The sequence below is a fragment of the Brassica napus genome, chromosome A7 (genome assembly GCF_020379485.1).
Source record: "Brassica napus cultivar Da-Ae chromosome A7, Da-Ae, whole genome shotgun sequence".
In the NCBI taxonomy this organism is placed as follows: domain Eukaryota; kingdom Viridiplantae; phylum Streptophyta; class Magnoliopsida; order Brassicales; family Brassicaceae; genus Brassica; species Brassica napus.
In genome coordinates, this window is record NC_063440.1 from 1694732 (window position 1) to 1718495 (window position 23764).

Below are 23764 nucleotides of genomic sequence, written 5' to 3' on the forward strand. Positions count from 1 at the left end.
TTTTCTTACCTTTTTTAAAGAAATATATTTTGGTAGGGCGTTTTATTTTGGGCAATTGTCAATAATAGCACCTTTTGAAGTTTTCCTTCCCAAACTAGCACTCAGGATCAGAAGTCACAAAAATAGGTTTCATTAAAGGGGTAATTTACCTTTATACCCTTTGTTATAAGAATAGAAAAAAAAACATTTCATTTCATTCGATCGCGAATCGTGTCGTCTCCTCTCGGGAATCTTCAAACCCTCACCGGCACTGTCGTCTCCGACTCGGGAATCGTCGTCTCCGGCTCGGGAATCATCTTCTCCGACTCGGGAATCGTCGTCTCCGGCTCGGGAATCATCTTCTCCGACTCGGGAATCGAAGTCTCCGGCTCGGGAATCATCTTCTCCGGCTCGCTAATCGTCTTCTCCGGCTCGCTAATCATCTTCTCCGGCTCGATAATCATCTTCTCCGGCTATCTAATCATCAGCGTCACACTCTCTACTCTCAAAATCGGTAACTTTTTAAAATTAGGGTTTTTGAATTAAAATTTGGGAAGCTTGCGTTTTGATTTTGATTTGTGTGTTACTCGTTCTTATTAACAAGCGAAGCAAATGAAGACTTTTGTGTTGTTTTGTATTTGTGTTATTTCAGGAAAGCCTTCCAGAAAAGTTTGAAATTTTTTTTTTCCTTGTTTACGCAGGATAGAAACAAGATGGGAGATTCAGTACCTCTAAAACTAGCACTGCCAGAGCTGAAGTATCCTATTGGTTCACAGCCAAAAGAAAAGTCAGCAATCAACCAATACTCTGGTTCAGATTATATCTCTATTGTCAAAAGCATCCTAAAACCAGATGAGATGATAAGAGTCCGAGGATCATTTCTGGGACCTGTAATGAAGCTCAGTGAGAGAGGATTGAAGTTATCAGCAAAGATAGTCTACGCCATTCTCACTAGAAGCATCGTTTCTGTCAAGGAGAATGAAGCCTGGTTCCATTTCGGTGCGCAGCCAATGAGGTTCTCTATAAGAGAATTTCATATGATGACAGGCTTGAAATGTAGTGGTGCATTAGAAGGACCACGAAGGGAAACCGAGAGATTTAATTGGGAATTGCTAAAGGGGCGTAGTCATAAGTTAAGTGACGTGGTGGACCAGCTCAGAAACACAAGAGAAGATGCTTCTGAGGAGAGAATATGCCTCGCAATGCTCATCCTGGTAGAGAGCATATTATTGCGGAAGAGCAAAGGAGGGAGTTTTCCTTTGGAATATGCGAAAAATGCACAGGATATGACATATCCATGGGGAAAAGAGGCTTACATTGTGCTCCTGAAGTCAATTCAAAACGCTGTCGCGAATCATTTGGAGAATAAATCCAAATTTGAGTTGCAAGGTTATCCTCTAGTATTCCTTCTTTGGATACTAGAGTCGATTCCTTTGCTAAGGAATAAGTTCAGTAAGTGTGTACCAACAGTTGAGGTTCCTGGGCCGACTTACTTGTGTGAAAAATACACTGAGATAGAGAATCCATCACTTGATAGGGTTTTACAGGTTGAAGCTGATACAAAGGTAAGCTTTTCCAAGTATATGTTTCTCAGTTTATTTGGCTTCTTCTTTTTAATATGTTTCTCATTGGTCTTTTTTTGAAATATTCTCAGCTGAAGGTCCATTGCATACTACCTTCTATTCCTCATGATCCAGAAGATGATATCTCCATTGAAGACAAATATAGTGACGAGTTGGAAACAGTGAAAGATGTAACAAAGAAAGGGTACAAGATTACAGCCGATGACTGGGAAAATAGGTGTGTAGACACATTTGACACATTGGATGCTCTTATTCAAATGATGGCAAATAAGGAGACTGGCCAAGCTTCTACTCCGATTGATGAGGATTCAGTAAATGAAAAAGTGAACAGGATCATCACGGTAATGGAGGAGAATCTGAAGAGCATGAAGGATCGAATGTCATTACTGGAAGAAGAAAACATACATCTTAGAGCTCGTGTGTCAGAGTTGGAAGGAAACAGCAATGTTTTTCCCACTAACGTGACACAAAAGGTAAATTCTCAAAACATCTTCTTTTACATTTGCATTTTCAAGTATTTTTTGGAAGATCTTGTACATATTCTTGAATGCCTTCCTAATATTTGACAAACAGCGATCCAGTGGGACACCTTTATCTCCAATGTCTCACACGCAACCATCCAGTGGGACACCTTTATCTCCAATGTCTCACACGCAACCATCGAGTGAGACACCTTTATCTCCAATGTCTCAACAGCCTAATTTGACACATGAGGTATGTAACCAATAAATATTGTTGAGTTTTGAAGTAATATTTGGAAAGCTTTTGTACTTCTTGAATGCATTCCTGATTTTTGCAGGAGACAATGATTGAATCAGCTGCATCTCCAAAGTCTCAACAAAATGAGGTATATGCTCAAAAATTTTTAAGAAAATATTTGGAAATTCTTGTACAAAATCCTGAATGCCTTCCTGATTTTTGCAGGATTACACGCAATCATCGAGTGAGACGCCTTTATCTCCAATGTCTCAACAGCCTAATTTGACAAATGAGGTATGTAACCAATAAAATATTGTTGAGTTTTGAAGTAATATTTGGAAGCTTTTGTACATATTCTAGAATGCATTCTTGATTTTTGCAGGACACAATGAATGAATCAGATGATGAAACTCCTGCCCTTGATACTCAAGTATTCTCTCCTAATCTGACAAAAGAGGTATATGCTCAATGATATTGTTTTCACAGTTGGAGTTTACAAATTAGTTTTGGGTGATTTTTTTTTACATATAAAGGCTTTTCTGATTTTTGACAGAAAGAAACAGAAACGTCTACCGGTGAGAGGCCATCCAATCCTAATCAAGATGGAAAACCAGATGATGAGGTAATATTTATTCTAGAAATTATAGTTGAATGTATTCATGATGGCCATTCCTGATATTTTTTTGCAGATTGTGAGAGAGAAATTAACAAGTGAGTCACCTGCTAGTCAGAGTCAAGTTTTGCAGAAAGAAACAGTAGAAATGAATGAGACACCTTCTTCTCCAATAGCTCCAAAGAGTATTGAAACTCCCGTTTATACTCCAAGTCAGACTCAGCAGGTACATGGTCAAAAAAAATCTTGGATTTTTAAGTTAATGTTTGAAGCTTTAGAACGTACTCTGGATTGACTTCGTGATAATTTTTACAGATTGAGAGAGAGCCATCGGATGACACGCCTGCCCTTGATACTCAAGTTTTTACTCCTAATCTGACAAAAGAGGTATATGCTCAATGACAGTTGGAGTTTACAATTAGTTTTGGGTGATTTACATATATAGACCTTTCTAATTTTTGGCAGAGGGAAACACAAACCTCTACTGATGAAACGCCACCCAAAACTAATCAAGGAGAAGGAAAACCAGATGATGAGGTAATATTTACTCTAGAAATTATAATTGAATGTATTCATGATGGCCTTTCCTGATATTTTTTGCAGATTGTGATTGAGTCACCTGCTGCTCAGACTCAAGTTTTGCAAAAAGAAACACTGGAAATGAATGAGACACCTTCTTCTCCAATATCTCCAAAGAGTATTGAGGCTCAAGTTTTTACTCCAATTCAGAAACAGCAGGTAAATGTTCAAAAAATCTTGGAGATTTCAAGTAATGTTTGAAAGCTTTTGTACGTGTTTTTGATCCCCTACCTGACTTTTTTTTGTTTTTTTTGCAGACGGTAACAGAGGAAACGTATGAGGCTACACAGCCATTGACTGAGATCATTTCAGCAAACAATAAAAAGGTAAGCATAGAAATGTCTTTCATAAGTACAACTTGAATTTTAAATTGTAGAAACTTCTTCATAACTACCTCTTTTATTTTACTGTTATTACAGGAGGATACACATGCTGTGCATTACAGACCTTCCTCTCCATTGTCTTCACTAATTGCACTAGTTATTGAAGAAAATAAGAATGCTTTGGTAAGAAGAAATATTTAAAATGTTTAGGTAATATTTTTCTATTCAACTAACTCTTACCATTTACTTTTGTCTTATAGAGTGAGACAGAAACTGCGACCCAATATTTTTCTACAAGTGAAGGAGAGCATTCACAATCAAGCAGAAAGAATCAAGCGGAAGAATATCTCAAGGATACTACAGAACCTACTACTGAGCTAGTTTCCACAGATGTTTCGAAGACACAGCCTCTTACTCCGCAAACACAGCACCTTCAGACAAGTGAGGGAGATCAATCCGATGAGACACCATCAGAGCAGAATCAAGCAGAAGAAAATCTCAAGGATACTACAGAACCTACTACTGAGCTAGTTTCCACATATGTTTCGAAGATGCCGCCTATTACTCAGCAAACAGAGCATCTTCAGACAAGTGCTATAGATTTTTCAGAAAAAAACGAGGTATGCATCGAGTATATTTGATCTTTAATTATTATTCTAACAATTTAAAACCGCTGATGTTACTGAATCTTCATTTTTAATAGGTTGAAGTAAGCAGGCTTCTAGCTCACTTTCAAATAGGCGCAGAGGTTGAATTTTGTCTACTGATGACGAAATATGGTATCCAGGAAAGGTTGTTGATCTTAAACTGTGTGAAGGACTAGAGGAGCTGACAGTTGAGTACACGACACTCTTCACAGACCAACATAGACTTCAGAAACTTCAGGATACTATCACGGCTGACAAAATACGTCCTGCAACACCAACTAGTGACCAAAAATCCTTTGAGATGATGGATAAGGTAGAAGCCTTCTACAACAATGGCTGGAGCAGCGGACAAATTAGCATGGTACTTGGTGATAACACATACTCGGTGTGTCTCTATACTTCTATGGAAACTATTCTATTCAAACATTCAGATTTGCGAATTCATAGAGAATGGAAAGATGGAGTCTGGAAGATGGCAGATAAGGTAAATCATAACTAGAATTATACTTCACGTGAATTGTTTGATATACATACATTTTAGTTTCAGGAATGGTTTCCAGAAATTCCGATTGCAACAAATTTGATAATATTTTGCTTGGTGTCTATTGTTTGATTAAAGGTGAAGCCTGATAAGAAAAGGAAAGCTGCTGCCTCATCACAAAATTCAGGAATGGATAATGTTTTCCTAAGAAGGAGCGAGAGGGTGCCTAAACGATCTAGAGACACAAAAACTCCATTCAAGTCTGACAGAAATCCGGCTTTAACTGTAATACCTGAGATTATACCTGCAGTTGATCCGTTTTCAACTCCTGCGGAACATAAGCTTTCAAGGCTTCAAAATTGGATGACATTAAAGCCCGGCATGCATGAAACGTAAGCATGTTTCTGTCCTTGTCTATATATTCTTATATTTATGTATAAGAGGTTTGGTAATTCCTTTGAATCTTTAATCGACTGCAGGTCCCTATCAATCAATGATAATAAGATAAGGAAATCTTTCTTTCAAAGCATGGAAAATGCAAAAAAGGACCTTAAGAAAGAGGTAATTTGTTTACATATGTTCTTGCCTTGAGCTTTTTTTTTAAAAAAAATTCAGGAAGGATTTGTTTAGTTTCAGGAAATTATATAGTAACAAATTAGATAATGTTTGCCTTTTTTTTTGCAGCACATTGATGGAGCCTTTGCAATGCTAAATTGCAGAAGAAATGAGAATGCTGCTTGGTTCCACAACTACAAGATTCCAAAGGCGTGCTTCCTACCTATGGAGTTCTTGCATTGCTTGCTCTCTGATGATTTGGCTTACAAGAAAGAAAAGGTCAAAGGTAAAAAGATTTTCAACGATTTATTTAAAGATACTGTGAGAGGGAAGGTATATCCAGAGAAGACATGGGGAGAAGATGTTGATGTTGTGTATGGGATTACTCTTGGAAAAAAAAGCAATGTCTGGATTGGGATGGAAATTCATTTGAAGAAGAAAAGAATCACAGTATATGATTGTTTTCAAAAGGAAAGCAACAGCATTGATATTCCTCAAGTGAAAAAGTTGGCAGGTATGTATAAACAATCTGTATTTGATGTATTCATCTGTTTCTTGGTTTGAAATATTCAACTGATTCTATCTTGATATTGATTTTTAAATATGACAGTGTTGATTTCTAATCTGCTGGTGGAATCTTCTGGTGATGAGGTAGATAAGGTGAAGATGATTCCATTTGAGATTGAGCAGGCACAAGGTTTACCCAAGACAAAACATCCTTTCAACTGTGGGATATTTCTTGTCAAGATTCTGGAGTGCCAGTCATTGAAGATAGGAGACATGACAAAGATTAATGATGACAATGCATTGGAGCTAAGGAGAACCTTGTCTTGTGAGATCTTCAACCAATTTGTGGATGAGAGCTTTGGGAAATGAGAATGATGCATGAAAACATTTTTTGTTTTAGTTAAGACTCGGTTTTAGTTATGACTGTTTATTTTGTTATGTTGTTGGCGTCTGGTTACATAAGAAAGATTGGAAGGATATCAAGTATTTTATTTGGGTATCATATATCTTGGAAGGTTAAAATATTGTTTCTGGATGGGTTTCCAGAAAAAAAGTTAAGTGTTTCAAATGTAAAAAAGAATGAAATGAGATTATATACTAAGGATTGGACATGTATATGGTAAGCTTAAAATTGTGATGTTTACAGACAACAAAAATTTAGAACCACAAAGGATCGAACCCAGAGGGAGAGAGTCTGCGTATTTGGATAGTGTGGGAGTTTAGCCACTAGGCCAAGAAGAATCATCTGTTATGGATTACATTTAATTTTATTTAACTCCAAACTGTAACACAAAAAAGAATTAAAATAGATTTTGAATCCACCACATATCGAACCCGGGGATAGAGAGACTTTTGAGTTATAAAAAGCCTTGGTTTAACCGCTGGTCTGAGGAGAATCATCTGTTAAAGAATATTACATAAGCATACTTAACCCAATTAATATAGGATAGGTTTCCAAAACAATACATTTCGATTGAAAAAAAACAAAACTCTTGCCGTCTCAACACTCTCGCCGTTTCAAACTTCTCGAATCTCACTCGTCTCCGCCTCTCGAATCTCTCTCTCATCTCCATATCTCTCGATCTCCGACGAAAACCCATCTCCAGAACTCTCTCTCTCTCGATCTTTTACGCGAGCTCTCTCTATTCTCCGAGAAAAACCATTTCTAGAGCTCTATCTCTTGAAGGTATGTTGCAGATTCAACCTTATGTGTGTTTTCTTTCTGAGAGATTGGTCTCCTGGTTTTTGCTTGTGTATAGACTTGCTCGTTTTAACCTAATATGATTCGTAGAATTCTAGTTCATGTGAAAGCATGTGTATAGACTTCGGGAAGGATTTGTATTTTTTTCAGGAAACCCTTCCTGAAAATTGGATTTTAATTAATTTAGACAAATAAAATTTTTCTTGTTTACGCAGGATAGAAACAAGATGGGAGATCCATTACCATTAAGACTAGCACTGCCTGAGCTGAGGTATCCGATTGGATCAGAGCCAGAGAAGACGATATCGATAAACCAACACTCGATAGTTGCTTATATCAAAACTGTTAAGGAAATTCTAGGAAATGATGAGTTCAACAGAATAAGAGGGACGTTTTTGGGACCGGTGATCAAGCTTGGAGAGAGGTCTTTGAAATTATCAGCTAAGATAGTGCACGCAGTTCTCACCAAAAGCATCAAGACAGTGAAGAGACACGAAGCATGGTTCCATTTTGGTGCTCAGCCAATGAGGTTCTCTATAAGAGAATTCCACATGGTGACTGGTTTGAAATGTAGTGGTGAAGCAAGAGAACCACGAGAGGGAACCGAGAAATTTAAGTGGGACTTCCTAAAAGGGCGTACTCATACAGTAAAGGACGTGGAGAAGCAGCTCAGAAACACAAGAGAAGATGCTTCTGATGAGAGATTCTGCCTTGCAATGCTCCTCCTGATTGAGAGCATACTACTACAGAAGAGCCTTCTCGACGGTGGCACAACTTTTACTTTGGATTATGTGAAAATAGCGCAGGATATGGATGTCTTGATGACATACCCATGGGGGAGAACAGCTTATAATTTGCTGTTAAAATCACTTCAGAGAGCTGTCGACAAAAGCCTCGACAAAAACAATTATGATTTGCAAGGGTTCCCTATGGCATTTCTTATATGGATACTTGAGTCAGTACCTTTGCTACAGTATGCATTCAGTCAAGTTGTTCCTATTCTGAGCGTTCAACCGTCTACCCCAATATTTTTGTGTGAGAAGTACCTTCAAATAGCTTCTCCACAGCTGATAGATGTTCTCCTAATTGAAATCAAAGATCATGTAAGTTTTTACATTATTTTTTTCTTGTTTCTGTTTTGCCTTATGATTCTCCATTTAAAAGCTAATTATTTTTATGGTTTCAGCTTAAGGTCACATGCATCCTACCTCCTATTTCTAATGATCCAGAAGATGATGTTTGCATGGGAGACGAAGCTAATAAAGATCTGGATGACATGGCCGATTTATCCAAGAGAGGTTATAAGTTTAAAATTAGAGATTGGCGAAACATGTCAGTAGACCTATACGGTGCTAATGAAGAAATAAGAAGAGCATCTTTACTGTTTGGGAATGGAGGGATGAGTCAAGCTTCTACTTCGTATCAGGAGGAGTCTTTGGAATCAAAGATCAACAGAATCAGCGAGATGGTGGGAGATAATTTAAGGATCATGAACGATCGTTTGTGTTTGATTGAAAAAGACAGGAAACAGATTAAAGAACGTGTGACAAACCTAGAGAAACTACAAAGAGTTACTTCATATGAAACTCCAAACAATGAGGTAACTTTTTTTTCGGAAATTAAAATTAATGTTTATCTAGTTCTTGATTCAGTTTTGAGTTGTCAAGTAATTTTGGAAGATGTTATACATATTTAGGCTTGCCTTCCTAATTTTTGTTGTACTTGCACAGACTGACACAACTCCATTTCATGAGACGGCTTCCAGACAAGGTGAAGCCAATGCAGATCAAGCAGATGAACAACTTAACAATGAGGCAAGTATAATTTTGAAAACTGTTGGTATTTATAAAATTATGAATTTGGTACGTGTTCATAATCCCATTCCTGACATCAGGATACACGAGAGCCTATGAATGAGATCACGAAAGAGACACCTGGTTCTCCAATAGCTCAACAGAATATTGAGACTCCAGTCCTTACTCCAATTCAGACGCAGCAGGTACCTTCTTTAAAAAATTGGACTTTTCAAGTAATTTTTGGAAGCCCTTGTACGTGTTCATTCAACCATTCCTGAATTCAGGAGACTCACGAGCTTATGAATGAGATCATTTCACCAAACATTTCCGACACACAGCCAAATACCCGAGCTCGCAGAAATCTTTTAACAGAGCAAAATAAGGTATTACTTTCATTAAAACCTTTAATAAATACTCAGCAACTATCAAAATGACTGGATATCCTTGAATCTAAACCATCACAGGATGTAGAAAGCAGAGTTCAAAATCCCTTTGAGATCGGAGCAAATGTGGAGATTTCATCACAAGATGACAATACTTGTCATAAATGGTATCCAGGAAATGTGTTGGCAACATATTTGGTTGATGGGGTTGAGATGGTGAAAGTTGAGTACTTCGTCCCGTCTCTGGACGAAAAGAAGAGGAAAAGGAGTGTTGAGACACGTGTATCAATTGACAGAATACGTCCTCAACCACCACCTGAGAGATCTGGAGCGAAGAAAAGTTATGAGCTAATGCAGGACGTGGAGGCGTTCGACAATGGTGCCTGGTGCGCTGGAAAAGTTAAAGTCATTTTGTTTGATGGCTCGTGTTTTGTCTCTTTGAACAATTCTAAAGAACAAATTTACTTCCACCATTCTGAGATGCGAAAACCAAGAAAATGGGTAGATGGTGTTTGGGAGATGACAAAAAAGGTAAAACAAATGCCTTGGATCACTTGAATTGAAAAATAATGTCATTTGTTTAATATCTCGGTATTGATTTTCAGATGGAAGAAGAGCAGACGCAGAGTGTGAATCCAAGTGAAGGAGATGGTGATAAAAAGGTATGAAATATTTATACATCATACTAGGAATTAAGATATAAATGTATCTGAATTTTTGTCATTCAAAAAGGGGAAGGCGAAGGCTGTCGCTTGTAAGAAAAATGAAGCAGCTGGTCCATCAGAAGATGGTGTTGGGAAAATGGCAAAAGAGGTAATAAAAATGAATAAGATCCACTTGAATTGAAGTTCAGGTCAATAGTTTGATATATCGGTTTTGTTTCACAGATAGAAGTAAAGCAGGGTAAGAGTGTGAAACCAAGTCAAGACGATCATGCAAAAAAGGTATAAAAAATATTTTTACTTCATATTAGGAAGGCATTCAAGTATAAAGATAAAAACGATCCTGAATTTTTGTCTTTATTTTTAATTAAAGGGGAAGCCACATGTTGGTAAGAAGAAGAAAGCAAATGCTCAGCCAGTAGATTTGCTTCCTTTTCTACAGCGAGAAGAGAAGAGGCCAATACGACCTAGAAACCCTCCTATACCTGTAACACCTGAGGTAATCCTTCCAATTGATCCATTTGTGACACCTGAATTTCCTCGGTTTTCAAGGCTTGCACACTGGATGGATCTACGGGGCATATATCGTGTGTAAGCAACTTTTTGTCCTCGCATAAATATTCCTAATTTATTTTGTAAAAGTTTCGATTGATACTAGTTAATTTTATCAACTACAGACCGTTTTATATCAATGGAAAAGAAATTGAAAAAGAGTTCTTTCAAAAAATGGACGATGCAGAAAACAATCTCAACAAAGAGGTAATCAACACTCTGTTCTGTCTTCTATTTGATTGTGTCATATGTTTAGGAAGAGGTTGAGTTGAGCTATGCTAGATGTCCATGTTATAGCAGTTCTATATGAAGTTTCTAACTATATTGTTACATTGGCAGCACATAAATGTTGCATTTGAAATGCTAAATTGTAAGAGGGTTGAGCAAGGTGCTTGGTTCCGCAACAACAATCTTCCAGCAGCATGCTTTGTACCAGTCAAATTCTTAGAAGTGGTTGGGTACGCTTATGAATCTGTCAGGAAGCCACATAAGAAAAAAAAAAGTTATTGGAGGGCTGTGTAGGCGAACTTGTGAAAGGTTTAATACATCCAAAGAAGGTATGGCTGGAAGATGTTGATGTTATATATGGTGTCATTGAAGATAAGTTGAGCTGTCACTATATTGGGGTGGAGATACAATTGATGGACAACACAATCACACTCTTCCATTGTGGTCTTCCAAAAGCAAATATCAAACGTGCTCTTAATCAAATCCAAGAACTGGCAGGTAAAAATATTAGCTAATTTAGAAAATAAAAGTTTGTCACTTGCTGCTTGTGATTGTGATGCATTTTTACATATTCATTTTGTTGTCTGTTGGTGATTGATTTATTGTATAATTTTGGGTATTTATGACAGTGTTGATTAGTGCCATAAAGATGGAACTTCTTGGTGAAGAGGTTAATTTCGAAGATATCAGTCCATTTGAAGTTAAGTTTGCAGAAGGGCTTCCAAAGACAAAATTTCCATACAACTGTGGTATTTTTGTTGTGAAGATGCTGGAATGCAGGTCACTGGGATTGAAGAGCATGGCTAATATAAATGATGAAACTGCGATGGACTTACGAAGCAAGCTATGTTGTGAGATCTTCGACCAGTTTATGGATAAAGATTTCCAGGAAGGTCAAAGGAAGTGAAAATGTCATATTTGTTCTGTTTTCTACACTGTTTTTCTACTTTGATATTAATTATCCCTAACGTTTAAGTTTAAGTTTGTAATGAATTATCCCTAACGTTTTTTTCATTTAGATTGTTATTGAAAAATTTTTTAGGATGTATTGATGAATTGTCAAATGCTTATGGTACTTTTAGGATGGGTTTCCAGAAAAAGAGTGAGAAAGCAAAATGCACCAAAGCCTAGCATATTCCTTTAAAGTTTACAAAAAAAATGAAAAAGAAAGTGATCCGATGTTGATTGAACTCGTGAACTCTCGAAAGATGAATCAAAGTGTGCAGCCGCTGTGCCAAGGGTGTTATACTTGCCAAAAGATATAATAAAACGATAATAACTTGTAACTTTTGAATATTTAATTAAAAACAGAAAAAAGTGAAAATATACACAACGGGAATCGAACACGGCTTATTGTGTGATAAGGGTACACTAAGAGTAGAAGGGCTTGCCACTAGGCTATGGTGGATATTCGATATCAGAGTAAATGTGAACTTATTTATTCACAGACGATAGATTTATATGATCTGGATATCATTTTAAGTATTCAGGATAGCTTTCCAAAAACAAATTCCTTTAAAGTTTACAAAAAAAAAATGAAAAAGAATGTGATCTGATGTTGATTGAACTCGTGAACTCTCGATAGATTAATCCAAGTGTGCAGCCGTTGTACCAAGGGTCTTATACTTGCCAAAAGCTACAATAAAACGAAAATAACGTTTGAATATTTAATTAAAAACAAAAAAAAATGTGAGTATACACAACGGGGATCGAACACGACTTATTGTGTGATAAGGGTACACTAAGAGTAGAAGGGCTTGCCACTAGGCTACGTTGGTTATTCGATAACAGAGTAAATGTGAACTCATTTATTCACAGACGATAGATTTATATAATCTGGATATCATTTTATGTATTCAGGATGGCTTTCCAAAAACAAATAAGCAAATCAGATAACCAAGTTATAAGAACACTAGGCCAAACCATTACAAAATAGTGAAAAACATTGAACAAGTTTTTTATTTAGGTTGTTAATTGAAGAAACAACACAAGAGAAACAAAAGTGCTTATTCATTTAAAATAAAAACTGAAAATCAAACATAATGTGGTCCTTAAAAACATAAAAAGAGAAGACGATAACATGAAATTACTCATGATGGAGCCAACTTTCGCCAAGTTTATCCCAATCAGGGACTTTGACCTTCACATCAGCAAGCATTCCTTCCGCTTCCGAGTGCTCTTCTTTGAGTTTCTCCAACTCAGCAGTTAAATCAAATTTTCCATCAGCTTTGATAATATCTTCAAGCAACTCGATTTGGACAGCAATTGAATTTGCTTTGCTGGATGCAAGATTCCAATCATTCTCAGATAGCCTGTATTCGTTGGACAAACGAAGAAGAGCCCTGTAATGTTCCACAGTTTCCTTCTTCCCCTTCTTGAAACCTTCGGCGGCATCACATCCGTAAACCTCCTCTATGGGACGCTTCATCATCTTCTTTGAACTTCCTTCCATTGAAACTTTGTCCTGCAACAAAATCGAAACTAAGATGTTACGATAAAATAGAAATAGAAAAAAGTTCATGAATTGAATGGAAAATGAGAAAAATCGAAAACTAACTTGTATTGCAAAAGGATATATCAAGCGAAATGAAGTGAGTGAATAAAAGGTCTGATATCGTCCCTTATATTTATAGAACAAAAAGGAACTCTTCGATTATTGAAGTCAGTTAAAATAAACTCTTGATTATTGTGGAACTCTTCGATTATTGAAGTCAGTTACTGAAATAACCAATCATATAACACCCAATCTTGACGAAAAGAAACTCTTCGGTTACTGAGTTACATGATGTCGTTTGGAAGAGACTCTTCGATTCCTGAGATATATGTTTGAACAAAAAAAAAAAAATCACCCATTACTCGTAGGAGAGTCGAACCCGGGTCGATCAAATGTTTCGGTATCATAGGTTTCGTGGTTTAGCCGCTAGGCTGAGGAGAATCATCTGTTAGTTGCTTCCACATAATTGAATTTACCCATACAATTTATAGTATAATACATTGGAAAGATCTTTGATAGTTCAGGATGGGCTTCCGATTGCGACAAATGTGATTCCTGAGATATATGTTTGAACAAAAAAAAAAAATCACCCATTACTCGTAGGAGAGTCGAACCCGGGTCGATCAAATGTTTCGGTATCATAGGTTTCGTGGTTTAGCCGCTAGGCTGAGGAGAATCATCTGTTAGTTGCTTCCACATAATTGAATTTACCCATACAATTTATAGTATAATACATTGGAAAGATCTTTGATAGTTCAGGATGGGCTTCCGATTGCGACAAATGTGATTCCTGAGATATATGTTTGAACAAAAAAAAAAAAAATCACCCATTACTCGTAGGAGAGTCGAACCCGGGTCGATCAAATGTTTCGGTATCATAGGTTTCGTGGTTTAGCCGCTAGGCTGAGGAGAATCATCTGTTAGTTGCTTCCACATAATTGAATTTACCCATACAATTTATAGTATAATACATTGGAAAGATCTTTGATAGTTCAGGATGGGCTTCCGATTGCGACAAATGTGATTCCTGAGATATATGTTTGAACAAAAAAAAAAAAATCACCCATTACTCGTAGGAGAGTCGAACCCGGGTCGATCAAATGTTTCGGTATCATAGGTTTCGTGGTTTAGCCGCTAGGCTGAGGAGAATCATCTGTTAGTTGCTTCCACATAATTGAATTTACCCATACAATTTATAGTATAATACATTGGAAAGATCTTTGATAGTTCAGGATGGGCTTCCGATTGCGACAAATGTGATTCCTGAGATATATGTTTGAACAAAAAAAAAAAAATCACCCATTACTCGTAGGAGAGTCGAACCCGGGTCGATCAAATGTTTCGGTATCATAGGTTTCGTGGTTTAGCCGCTAGGCTGAGGAGAATCATCTGTTAGTTGCTTCCACATAATTGAATTTACCCATACAATTTATAGTATAATACATTGTATATTACAAAAGTTGGATGTTACAAAAGTTGGATGGGATTCCAGAATAGTTGAATATTACTGTGTTTTTTTCTAGCAAAGAAGTTTAAACTAAAAATTGAAATGAGATCAAAAGATAATGTTGTATATTACAAAAGTTGTAAGAAATCATACTTATTCAGGATAGGGTTCCAAAAGAAAAAATGTATATGGTCTTGTGCATATCATGTAACCATCAAATAGCCAAACATCCAAATAATAATCGATAAAAATGTAAAAATGTAGAACTTCATCCTATAGGCCTCTGGCATGTGATCTTGTTGTGCCCTCCTGTGCCACATCTGCTGCACTTGTGGGACTGAGATTTAGATCCAGGAACCCCAAACTCGCCAACGGATCTCTTTCTCTTTGTAGGAGGGCGTCCACTTTTCTTTTTGGTAGCTGGAGGTGGGCAAGACAGTTCATCAATATTCTCTGGATAGGTGGACGTTGACAACTCTCCACCAGGATGTATGCTTTCAGCATAAGCTTTAGCCCACGTTTCTGTCAAGTGAGAAGCATCAACAAAACGGTTTTCATCTCTCTTGATATGCTTAGCAGCAGCGATGGCATGGATGCAGGGGATCTTGTCAATGTCGAAAACATTACATGTGCAATGCCGCTTCTCCAAGTCAACAACAAACTTCATTGTTTCATTCTTCACCTCAAACTCGCTTCGATCAACTTGATACACATTCAACAACATTGCGGCCCCTAACCTAGATACCAATTTCTGAACAACTTTTGGAGTAACCAGGTGCTTATGTTTCGCAGCCGCTTCGCGTCGCTCAAAAAACCAAGTGGTCATCGTCAATCTGATAGTTTCAAGGAGAGAGATAATGGGCAACTCACGAGGCATCTTCAACATAGAATTGAGAGACTCTGCAATGTTGGTAGTCATGATATTATACCTGTTCGCAGGCGCATAGCTTCGTGCCCACTTCCTAAAATCAGACTCTTCCAGATACTTAGCCAATTCAGGACATTTATCCTTTATGTCCTTGAAGATTAACCAGAACTCGTGACACGTATAGGCATCAGCAGCGCTTTCCACCAGAGGTAGCAACCCAGTCTTCGCATATGTAGGAGTGATGTTGCGGAGCAGATGGATCCTGCAAATTCCATGGTGAGATAAGGGATATACATCCTCCAACGCTGAAGAAATGGAGTTAGCCCTGTCTGATACAAAAACAAGATCCGAAGCGTCCGGGATCTTCTGGCTCAAACCTCTAAAGAACCATTTCCAAGAGGCGCCGTTTTCTGCGTCAACCACTGCAAAGGCGAGAGGATATAGATGATAATTCCCATCTTGAGCACAAGCTGCCAATAAAGTCCCATTGAATTTTCCCTTCAGAAATGTACCATCTACTGCAATAACTCTCCTCATCAATGAAAATCCCCTTATCGATGGACCAAAAGCCACAAATGCATACTTGAACTTTCCTGCAGCATCAACATGTTGATAAGTCAAGGAACCAGGGTTTGTTTCTGTGATTTTATACAACCACCTAGACAAATTGTAATAGCTGTCTTCAGGAGTCCCTCTAACCAAAATCTGAGCTTCTTCTCTCACTCTCCAAGCTTGTTTGTAATTGATGTGAACACCATGCAGCATCCTGACCTGTTCAATGATCTGTTTCGGTTTGAGACCTTCCTTTTTTTCTCCATAATTGCTGGAAATCAAAGAACCCAACAACTTTGCAGATGCTTGTCTGTGGTTGGCTTTCCTGTGTGTTGTATCGCATGTATGCTCATGAACATACTTTTTAACAACGAAAAAATCTGAAACAGGTAGCTTGATAGCACGCATCCTCCACGTGCAATTTTCATCAACACAACTCAAAAGCACTCTTGACTTGTTAGAAGAGACAGTCTTGTACTCAAACTTCCACTCTAAAGCCCATTTCTTCATCCTCAACATCAACTCTCTCTTTGTCTTAAAATAGCTATTCACCTTAATATCGCCAGCTACTCTCGTGTTTGGTGAAAGTCCAATATGGACAGGGCTAAAATCCGGAAGAGCATTCAGAGGAACTGTAGAAACACCTTCATATAGAAAACTCTGCAAAAGTCAAGTAGTTCTGTAAGGCATAATACTTGATTATGAAGCATATCATGCAAACACAAACAGAAAAAGGGAATTAGGGACAATGTACCTGTTTTTCACTCTGCACAGTAGGAAGAATCACTGGATTGGCATTCAATGGAACAGTAGAAGCAAATGTATCAGAAGCTTGAATGTTACAGCTAGCTGAATCAGTACTAAAATCCGGAAGAGCATTCAGAGGAACTGTAGAAACACCTTCATATAGAAGACTCTGCAAAAGTCAAGTAGTTTTGTAAGGCATAGTACTTGATTATGAAGCATATCATGCAAACACAAACAGAAAAAGGGAATTAAGGACAATGTACCTGTTTTTCACTCTGCACAGTAGAAAGAATCGCTGGATTGGCATTCAATGGAACAGTAGAAGCAAATGTATCAGAAGCTTGAGTGTTACAGCTAACTGGATCAGTACTAACCTGCATAAGTCAAGTAGTTCTGTAAGGCATAATACTTGGTTATGAAGCATATCCTGAAAAGTCTAAGAAAAAATCATACGACGGAGAGACGACGACGACGACGACGGAGAGACGAGAAGAAGAAGCGATGAAACGAGGACGGCGACAAATTGATTTCAAATTTGTTTTTTAAATTAGTTAAAGAAGGGGGCATAAGGGTAAATTGCCCCTTTAATGAAACCTATTTTTGTGAATTCTGATCCTGAGTGCTAGTTTGGGGAGGAAAACTTCATTTAGTGTTCTTTGTGTCATTTTCTCTTTTATTTTGGTCATAAAACCTATTTTAGGATCTTTTGATAGATTTAACCTTACTAAAATCCATACAATACGATCAAATTAAAATGAGCTAATTAATAAAATTAAAGTTGAGCTGGATTTTGCTAATCTTAATGTTAACCTAGCCCACCAAACAGTAACTAGGAAAAAGTTGTTAACAATAACGTTTCGAAAAAACCTTAGATTCTTTTTTGAGCAACCAAGGACTACATTAATTTAAGAGGAAGTTTAATACAGAACTAGATTTTGATCCGCGCTTGAGAAGCGCGGATATTTTTTTGGTATTAAAAAATAATTATGTTGCATCAATTTAGGAAAAAATAATTAAGTTGCATCAATTTAGGAACAACCAAAATAACTAACTATATAATGTATAAAAAGATAACTTTACATAAATAAGATTTATTAAGTTTCTAATGAATAGGTCCAACAACCTTTTATAAGTAGATTTCTTAGAAATCCTTCCCTTTTAATAGTATAGATACCACTAAGGAGAGTGAAGAGCTGACTTCACAAGACGATCAACAACAGAGTTTTGATCTCTCGGAATAAGAGAAAACATAATGAAATCAAACAAGTGGGATAAGCACTCGACATCCATGAAAACTCACAGAGCTCCATCGAATACAACTTCAAGTGTAAAGCTCTGATAAGCTCTTGAAAATTGGATCTAATCCAGATGTTTTTGGCAGAAGAGGTCCTTGCAGCAGTAACAACTTCTCTCAAAGCCAGAGCTTCATCGAATAGCGGTGATGAGACGTTGGGACAGCAAAAAACCCTTCAATTAATATTCTAGTAGGTGCGGAATGTGATTATTAGTTTCGTTATTTTTTAATAAGAAAACATTAATCTGTTTAATCTGGATATCGGTTCGATTTTAGATTAATTTATGTTTTTAATCTCCTAAAATATAACAATCATTTTATATCAATATTTATTAAGTTTATTCGGTTAAAATGTTTGATGTTTTTGGGTTTTTTTCCTGTGATAATCAAAAATAACTATTATTTGTTTGTTTTCATGTTATGAATCTTAGATAGTTGTGATGTCGAATCAATGGTTTCATATATAGTTTCTAAACGGATAATAGTTAAAAAAGAAAAAAAAAATTAAGACAAATCATTTTTACTACAATTTGATCGATAGTGAAAAAACATTAAGAAAAATAATATTTTAACTTCCAAAAAGTTAGATATTTCAGTTGTGGTAAATACTTAGTTATAAGGTGCTCACGTCAATGTGCACATGTATGTGTATGTACAAGTATATAAAGATGGTTGATAAATATACAAAGATACTGTTAATTAATATTAAATGACATTTTTTTTCAAAATAATACATGAAAAATAAAATTCTTAAAATAAAATTATTTAAAAATAAAAATATTATAAAATTTATATAAACTATAATATATAACTTATATATAATTCTTTAAATATATGTATATATATATATGCATATAACGAATCAAATTGGATATCCGTTCCTATAAATATTGATATGTGTGATTTGCTTCTTTTTTTACGGATATTGCATTTTAGTATTTGATTTGCTTCGTAGAGTAACGGATATCTGGATTTTTCGGTCCGAATCAAAACGGATAACGAATCGAATCAAAATTTATGAATAATTTGTCCAACTCTATTCGTAAACAGTAAAAATAACGTAAAGAAGAACCATGCATGTGAGTTTTATATTAAAAAAATGTAAAGTACATAGTGTAAATATATTTATGTAGAGTTTGGCTCAGAAGCTCTTTATATGTGACATGTGTCCATTTAATTGTGAACGCATTTATTACAATGCTTCTACACATGACATGTGTCCAGTTTAGTGTGAACGCATTTATTACAATGCTTATCTTTTAATATATAAGGGATGATCACCTTGGTGAGGGTTTTTAAAGTCGCAGAATCTAAACTTGGTATGATCGTATGAACACAAACTTAATAAAACTCTTGCTTTGTCTTATTAATCTTTCTTAACTTTCTTCTTCTTTTCTTGTGTCTCTTTATATAGGCAATAGAAACCTTAACTTTCTCCTATTACATATTGATCTAGGAATCTTATCTTTAACTTATCTTAATCCTAAATCTAATAGATTTTGTTATTCATCTTTCCTTTTTATGAATAACTTGTTTCCTAAGCTTTCTCTTGAAGCTTATCCAACATTCTCCCTTCTAAGCTTCAAGCCATTTTCTTGAACTTGAATCAAGTCTTTCATCTCCTTGAATTTGATCTTGGCTAAAGCTTTAGTTAGGATATCTGCTTTCTGCTTCGTCCCGGCCACATGCTCCACGTCTATCAGTCCTCGTTCCACGCACTCCCTAATGAAATGAAACCGCTTATGAATGTGCTTACTTCTTCGGTGAAACACAGGGTTCTTAGCCAAAGCAATGGCCGATTTGTTATCAACCCTTATCACTGTCTTCTTTTCTTCACTTCCGGTTATCTCACTCATAAGTTCTTGCAGCCAAATTGCTTGTTTCGTAGCTTCTGTAGCTGCCATGTATTCTGCCTCACATGATGACAAAGCTACTACTTCCTGTTTCTGAGAGCACCAGCTGATAGGCGTTTCTCCAATACAAAATATGTACCCTGTTGTGCTCTTTCCATCATCCGGGTCTGTGTTGTGACTACTATCACTGTATCCACTTAGTTTCTGCTTCCTTTCACGCTTATACTCAAAACCATAGCTTAGAGTTCCCTTTAGATACCTTAAGACATGCTTCAATGCGTTCCCATGTGATTCTCGAGGTGATTGCATATACCTGCTTAGAATTCCAACTGAGAATGCCATGTCTGGTCTTGTATGCATCAGATACCTTAAGCATCCTATTCTTCTCCGATACTGAGTGGAGTCGATTTCTGCTTCTTCCAAGGACTTCGACATTTGTAACCCAAACTCCATCGGAATATGAGTTAGATTACAACTATCCATGCCTGCTTCTTCTAAACACGTTTTGCATATGCTTCTTGGCTTATGGTTATACCATTCGGTCCTTGCTTAACTTCGATGCCAAGATAGTATGTAAGTAATCCGAGATCAGACATCTCAAATTTCTTAGCCATTGCTTCTTTAAACTCTTTAACAGCAGACGTAGAGCTCCCTGTCATGAACAAATCATCAACATACGTCGCAACAATGAGTACTAGTTTACCTTCTTGCTTACGGTAAACAGAGCACTCCTTTGAGCATCTTGAAAGACCGAGGCCTTTTAGGATTTGATCCAGCTTTGTGTTCCAAGCACGAGGCGCTTGTCTCAACCCATATAGAGCTTTGGATAGTTTGAAAACTTTGTGTTCTTCTCCCTTCTTTTCAAGCCCTTCCGGTTGAGACACATAGACTTCTTCATTTAGTTCACCATGTAAGAATGCTGTTTTCACATCTAGATGGTGAATTTCCCAACCCTGAGCAGAAGCTAGACTAATAAGTAATCATATCGTCTCGATCCTTGCCACTGGTGCGAAGACTTCTTCATAGTCTATGCCAAGTTCTTGCACATATCCTTTTGCGACAAGTCTTGCTTTAAACTTGTTGATAGTACCATCTGCATTCTTCTTTACCTTAAAGATCCATTTTAGACCAATGATTTTTACTCCATGCGGCTTACTGACCAGAGTCCATGTCTTGTTTTTGTTGATTGACTCTATCTCCTCCTTACATGCTTTTATCCAACGGGCATATCTCTTTGCTTCTTGATATGTCGAGGGCTCATCATCGATAGATAGTAGTAGCATAGCACCTTCAATCTCGGCAATCAATACATAATCTTCCAAGTACTTAGGTGTATTCACTTGTCGAGATGATCTTCTTGGACCCGTCTCAATGCTTGGTTCTGTTTCCTCTGTTTCCGCATTATCACCTTGATGTTGTACTTCGTCTTCGGTAACATCTTGCTGAGCTTCAACAGTATAAGAACCATTACCATCATCATGACTTGAACCCCAAGTCATGCTAAAGTTTCCGGATTCTGTCTCTTCTTGCTCATGCTCTTTCTTCCAGTTCCAGCATGCTTCTTCATTGAATATGACATCTCGACTTACAACTGCCCTTCTCGTACTTGGGTTGTATAGACGATAGGCTTTTGAACCAGGTTCAATGCCTAAGTGAACCAAAGTCACCGACCTGTCATCTAGTTTCTTCGTATGAACAGAATCCACCTTAGTATGTGCAATGCAACCAAACACACGTATGTGTCCAATACTCGGTTTTCTTCCTCTTAAACTTTCGTATGGAGTTTGGTCCTTCAATGCACGAGTAGGAACACGGTTTATCAAATATGTTGCGTGCCTTACAGCTTCTCCCCACATGTAGTTAGGTACTTTCATGGCTTTTAACATGCTTCGCGTCATCTCCATTAGAGTTCGGTTTCTTCTTTCGACAACTCCGTTCTGTTGAGGAGTATACGGAGCTGTCAAGTGTCTCTTAATGCCATTGACGTTGCAGAAATCTTGAAATTCGTTTGATGTAAACTCCCCTCCTCTATCCGTACGGAGAGTTACTATCTTCTTGTTAACTTCCTTTTCCACAAGAGCCTTGAATATCTTGAATCTCTCAAACGCTTCACTTTTGTCTTTGAGTAAGATAGACCACATGTACCTCGTACAATCATCAATAATGACGAATATGTACCTGTTTTGAGATAATGTTGCCGGACTTATCGGACCACATAGATCAGCATGCAATAGTTCTAATGCATTAGATGATCTATATGTTGTGGATGAGGGGAAGGGATATCGGGTTTGCTTGCCGACTAGACAAGAGTCACATATCTTCTTTTCTTCTGTGATCTCAGGTAAACCGTAAACCATCTCCTTTGTTGCCATTGTCTTGATCGTCTTGAAACTTATGTGACCAAGTCTTGCGTGCCATCTCCATGGTTCTTCCCTTAACCGTGTGAGTAAGCATGTTGGTTTCCCAACTTGCAACGAGATTTTGTAGAGTCTGTTAGGTGACCTTAAGACTTTGACCAGTAGACGTCCACTAGGATCCCGTAAAGTGAGATAGTTGTCCCTCATCCTCACGTCGCAGCCTTGCTCTGTGACTTGTCCTAAGCTCAATATATTACTTTTGAGCTCAGGTATGTAGTAGATATCCTTTAATAGCTGTTGTTCTCCTGTCTTTGCTTCAAAGAGAATAGAGCCTCTCCCGTTGATATCAACATACGATCCGTCTCCAAACTTGACTTTACCTTTTACGTTTTCGTTAAGTTCAGTAAAGAAAGATCTCTTCCCTGTCATGTGATTACTAGCTCCATTGTCTAGATACCACATTCCTTTTTCTTTATTGTCTGCTTCAAGCTTCTTCGGTATTACCTTCCCTTCGTTTAAGAATACAACCTCATGCATGTACAGAGCTTTATCTGACGTCTCAGTCTCTGTATTGTTGAGTTCTTGGTCCTCTTTCTTTTCTGGACATACGGAGGCAAAGTGTCCCTTTTTGTGACAATTGAAGCATTCAATCTGAGAGCAATCTCTCTTCTCCTTGCTTTTATCACCGCTGTTGTTACTTCCACGCCCCCTTCCTCTGTTCCCACGACCCCTGTTGGAACCTCGTCCTCTGCCTTTGGTTCCATGATCGGAGTAGAGGAGCTTGCCATTATCTTCAAATTTCTCTCCTCGCATTCTTTCTTCTCCACGCAAGCGCTCCTCAAACGCTTTGAGGCGACCTACCACATCTTCGTACCTTGTGTTGTTTAGGTCAAGAACTTGTTCTAGTGTTGCTGAGAGCTGAAGAAATTTGCTTGGCAGACACGATAGAAACTTCTTTACTAGTTTTGCTTCTTCTATTGTATGGCCGAGTGATGCAGCTGTTCCTGCAAACTCTGATAATTTTGCTGAGAACGTATCTATCGAATCAGTATCTTTCATTCTCAGATGATCGAACTCAATCATCAGTGTGTGCAGTCGTGCTTCTATTACTCGATCAGCTCCAATATTCATTGCTTTCAATGCTTCCCACATCCCTTTAGGAGAGTCTTGCTCCCCAACTTGTAGGATCAAGTTCTCTGGAATTCCTTGAAACAAGAGAATCGTAGCTAGGTCATTCTTCTTTTGGTCCTTTGATCCTGGATCAATGGTTTCCCATACCTCATGAAACCTAAATAGAACCTTCATTCTTAAAGACCAGACAGCATAGTTCGTTGCTGTGAGCATTGGTGTTTTGACAGAGGGGG

At 37.4% G+C, this 23764-nt stretch overlaps 6 protein-coding genes across 8 annotated transcripts; 4 read left to right on the top strand and 2 right to left on the bottom strand.

Moving 5' to 3' along the window:
- Positions 1-101: 101 nt before the first annotated feature.
- Positions 102-4599, top strand: LOC125576667 (mucin-17-like). 3 transcript variants are annotated; one of them, XM_048737226.1, is made up of 15 exons: positions 107-1544; positions 1634-2035; positions 2136-2276; positions 2362-2409; positions 2487-2555; positions 2644-2718; positions 2815-2883; positions 2951-3100; positions 3190-3261; positions 3340-3411; positions 3478-3612; positions 3711-3779; positions 3873-3959; positions 4037-4396; positions 4480-4599. In XM_048737226.1, the coding sequence occupies exons 1-15, from the start codon at positions 693-695 to the stop codon at positions 4597-4599; spliced, it is 2721 nt and encodes a 906-aa protein (XP_048593183.1). In that variant the 5' UTR covers positions 107-692. The 3 variants fall into 3 exon arrangements, with proteins under 3 accessions (XP_048593185.1, XP_048593184.1, XP_048593183.1); XM_048737228.1 differs by lacking the exons at positions 2951-3100; positions 3190-3261; positions 3340-3411 and having other exon boundaries at positions 102-1544; XM_048737227.1 differs by lacking the exons at positions 2815-2883; positions 2951-3100; positions 3190-3261 and having other exon boundaries at positions 102-1544.
- Positions 4535-6581, top strand: LOC125576668. Its single transcript, XM_048737229.1, has 5 exons — positions 4535-4907; positions 5043-5296; positions 5384-5465; positions 5589-5973; positions 6070-6581. The coding sequence occupies exons 1-5, from the start codon at positions 4725-4727 to the stop codon at positions 6333-6335; spliced, it is 1170 nt and encodes a 389-aa protein (XP_048593186.1). The 5' UTR covers positions 4535-4724; the 3' UTR covers positions 6336-6581.
- Positions 6582-7394: 813 nt separating this feature from the next.
- LOC125576712 lies at positions 7395-8902 on the top strand. The gene is made up of 3 exons (XM_048737329.1): positions 7395-8270; positions 8354-8767; positions 8864-8902. Exons 1-3 carry the CDS (start codon positions 7395-7397, stop codon positions 8900-8902), a joined length of 1329 nt encoding a protein of 442 aa, XP_048593286.1.
- Positions 8568-10239, top strand: LOC125576669 (protein AGENET DOMAIN (AGD)-CONTAINING P1-like). The gene is made up of 5 exons (XM_048737230.1): positions 8568-9166; positions 9248-9346; positions 9428-9877; positions 9952-10008; positions 10079-10239. The coding sequence occupies exons 1-5, from the start codon at positions 9077-9079 to the stop codon at positions 10190-10192; spliced, it is 810 nt and encodes a 269-aa protein (XP_048593187.1). The 5' UTR covers positions 8568-9076; the 3' UTR covers positions 10193-10239.
- A 4758-nt stretch (positions 10240-14997) lies between these two features.
- Positions 14998-17276, bottom strand: LOC125576713. Its single transcript, XM_048737330.1, has 3 exons — positions 17271-17276; positions 16904-17065; positions 14998-16809 (listed from the first exon to the last, which is right to left on the bottom strand). Exons 1-3 carry the CDS (start codon positions 17274-17276, stop codon positions 14998-15000), a joined length of 1980 nt encoding a protein of 659 aa, XP_048593287.1.
- A 2470-nt stretch (positions 17277-19746) lies between these two features.
- LOC125576714 (secreted RxLR effector protein 161-like) lies at positions 19747-20496 on the bottom strand. Its single transcript, XM_048737331.1, has one exon. The coding sequence runs from the start codon at positions 20494-20496 to the stop codon at positions 19747-19749; it is 750 nt and encodes a 249-aa protein (XP_048593288.1).
- Between the last annotated feature and the right edge of the window lie 3268 nt (positions 20497-23764).

Coding starts and splice junctions, on each gene's coding strand:
- LOC125576714 (XM_048737331.1), bottom strand. CDS start 20,496: ATGGAGTTTGGGTTACAAATGTCGAAGTCCTTGGAAGAAGCAGAAATC.
- LOC125576668 (XM_048737229.1), top strand. CDS start 4,725: ATGATGGATAAGGTAGAAGCCTTCTACAACAATGGCTGGAGCAGCGGA. Junction 4,908..5,042: donor TCTGGAAGATGGCAGATAAG/GTAAATCATAAC, acceptor GTTTGATTAAAG/GTGAAGCCTGATAAGAAAAG. Junction 5,297..5,383: donor AAGCCCGGCATGCATGAAAC/GTAAGCATGTTT, acceptor AATCGACTGCAG/GTCCCTATCAATCAATGATA.
- LOC125576713 (XM_048737330.1), bottom strand. Junction 16,810..16,903: donor CTGTGCAGAGTGAAAAACAG/GTACATTGTCCC, acceptor TGACTTTTGCAG/AGTTTTCTATATGAAGGTGT.
- LOC125576667 (XM_048737226.1), top strand. CDS start 693: ATGGGAGATTCAGTACCTCTAAAACTAGCACTGCCAGAGCTGAAGTAT. Junction 2,036..2,135: donor CCACTAACGTGACACAAAAG/GTAAATTCTCAA, acceptor TTTGACAAACAG/CGATCCAGTGGGACACCTTT. Junction 3,613..3,710: donor CTCCAATTCAGAAACAGCAG/GTAAATGTTCAA, acceptor TTTTTTTTGCAG/ACGGTAACAGAGGAAACGTA.
- LOC125576712 (XM_048737329.1), top strand. CDS start 7,395: ATGGGAGATCCATTACCATTAAGACTAGCACTGCCTGAGCTGAGGTAT. Junction 8,271..8,353: donor TAATTGAAATCAAAGATCAT/GTAAGTTTTTAC, acceptor TTATGGTTTCAG/CTTAAGGTCACATGCATCCT. Junction 8,768..8,863: donor ATGAAACTCCAAACAATGAG/GTAACTTTTTTT, acceptor ATACATATTTAG/GCTTGCCTTCCTAATTTTTG.
- LOC125576669 (XM_048737230.1), top strand. CDS start 9,077: ATGAATGAGATCACGAAAGAGACACCTGGTTCTCCAATAGCTCAACAG. Junction 9,167..9,247: donor CTCCAATTCAGACGCAGCAG/GTACCTTCTTTA, acceptor TCCTGAATTCAG/GAGACTCACGAGCTTATGAA. Junction 9,347..9,427: donor TTTTAACAGAGCAAAATAAG/GTATTACTTTCA, acceptor AAACCATCACAG/GATGTAGAAAGCAGAGTTCA.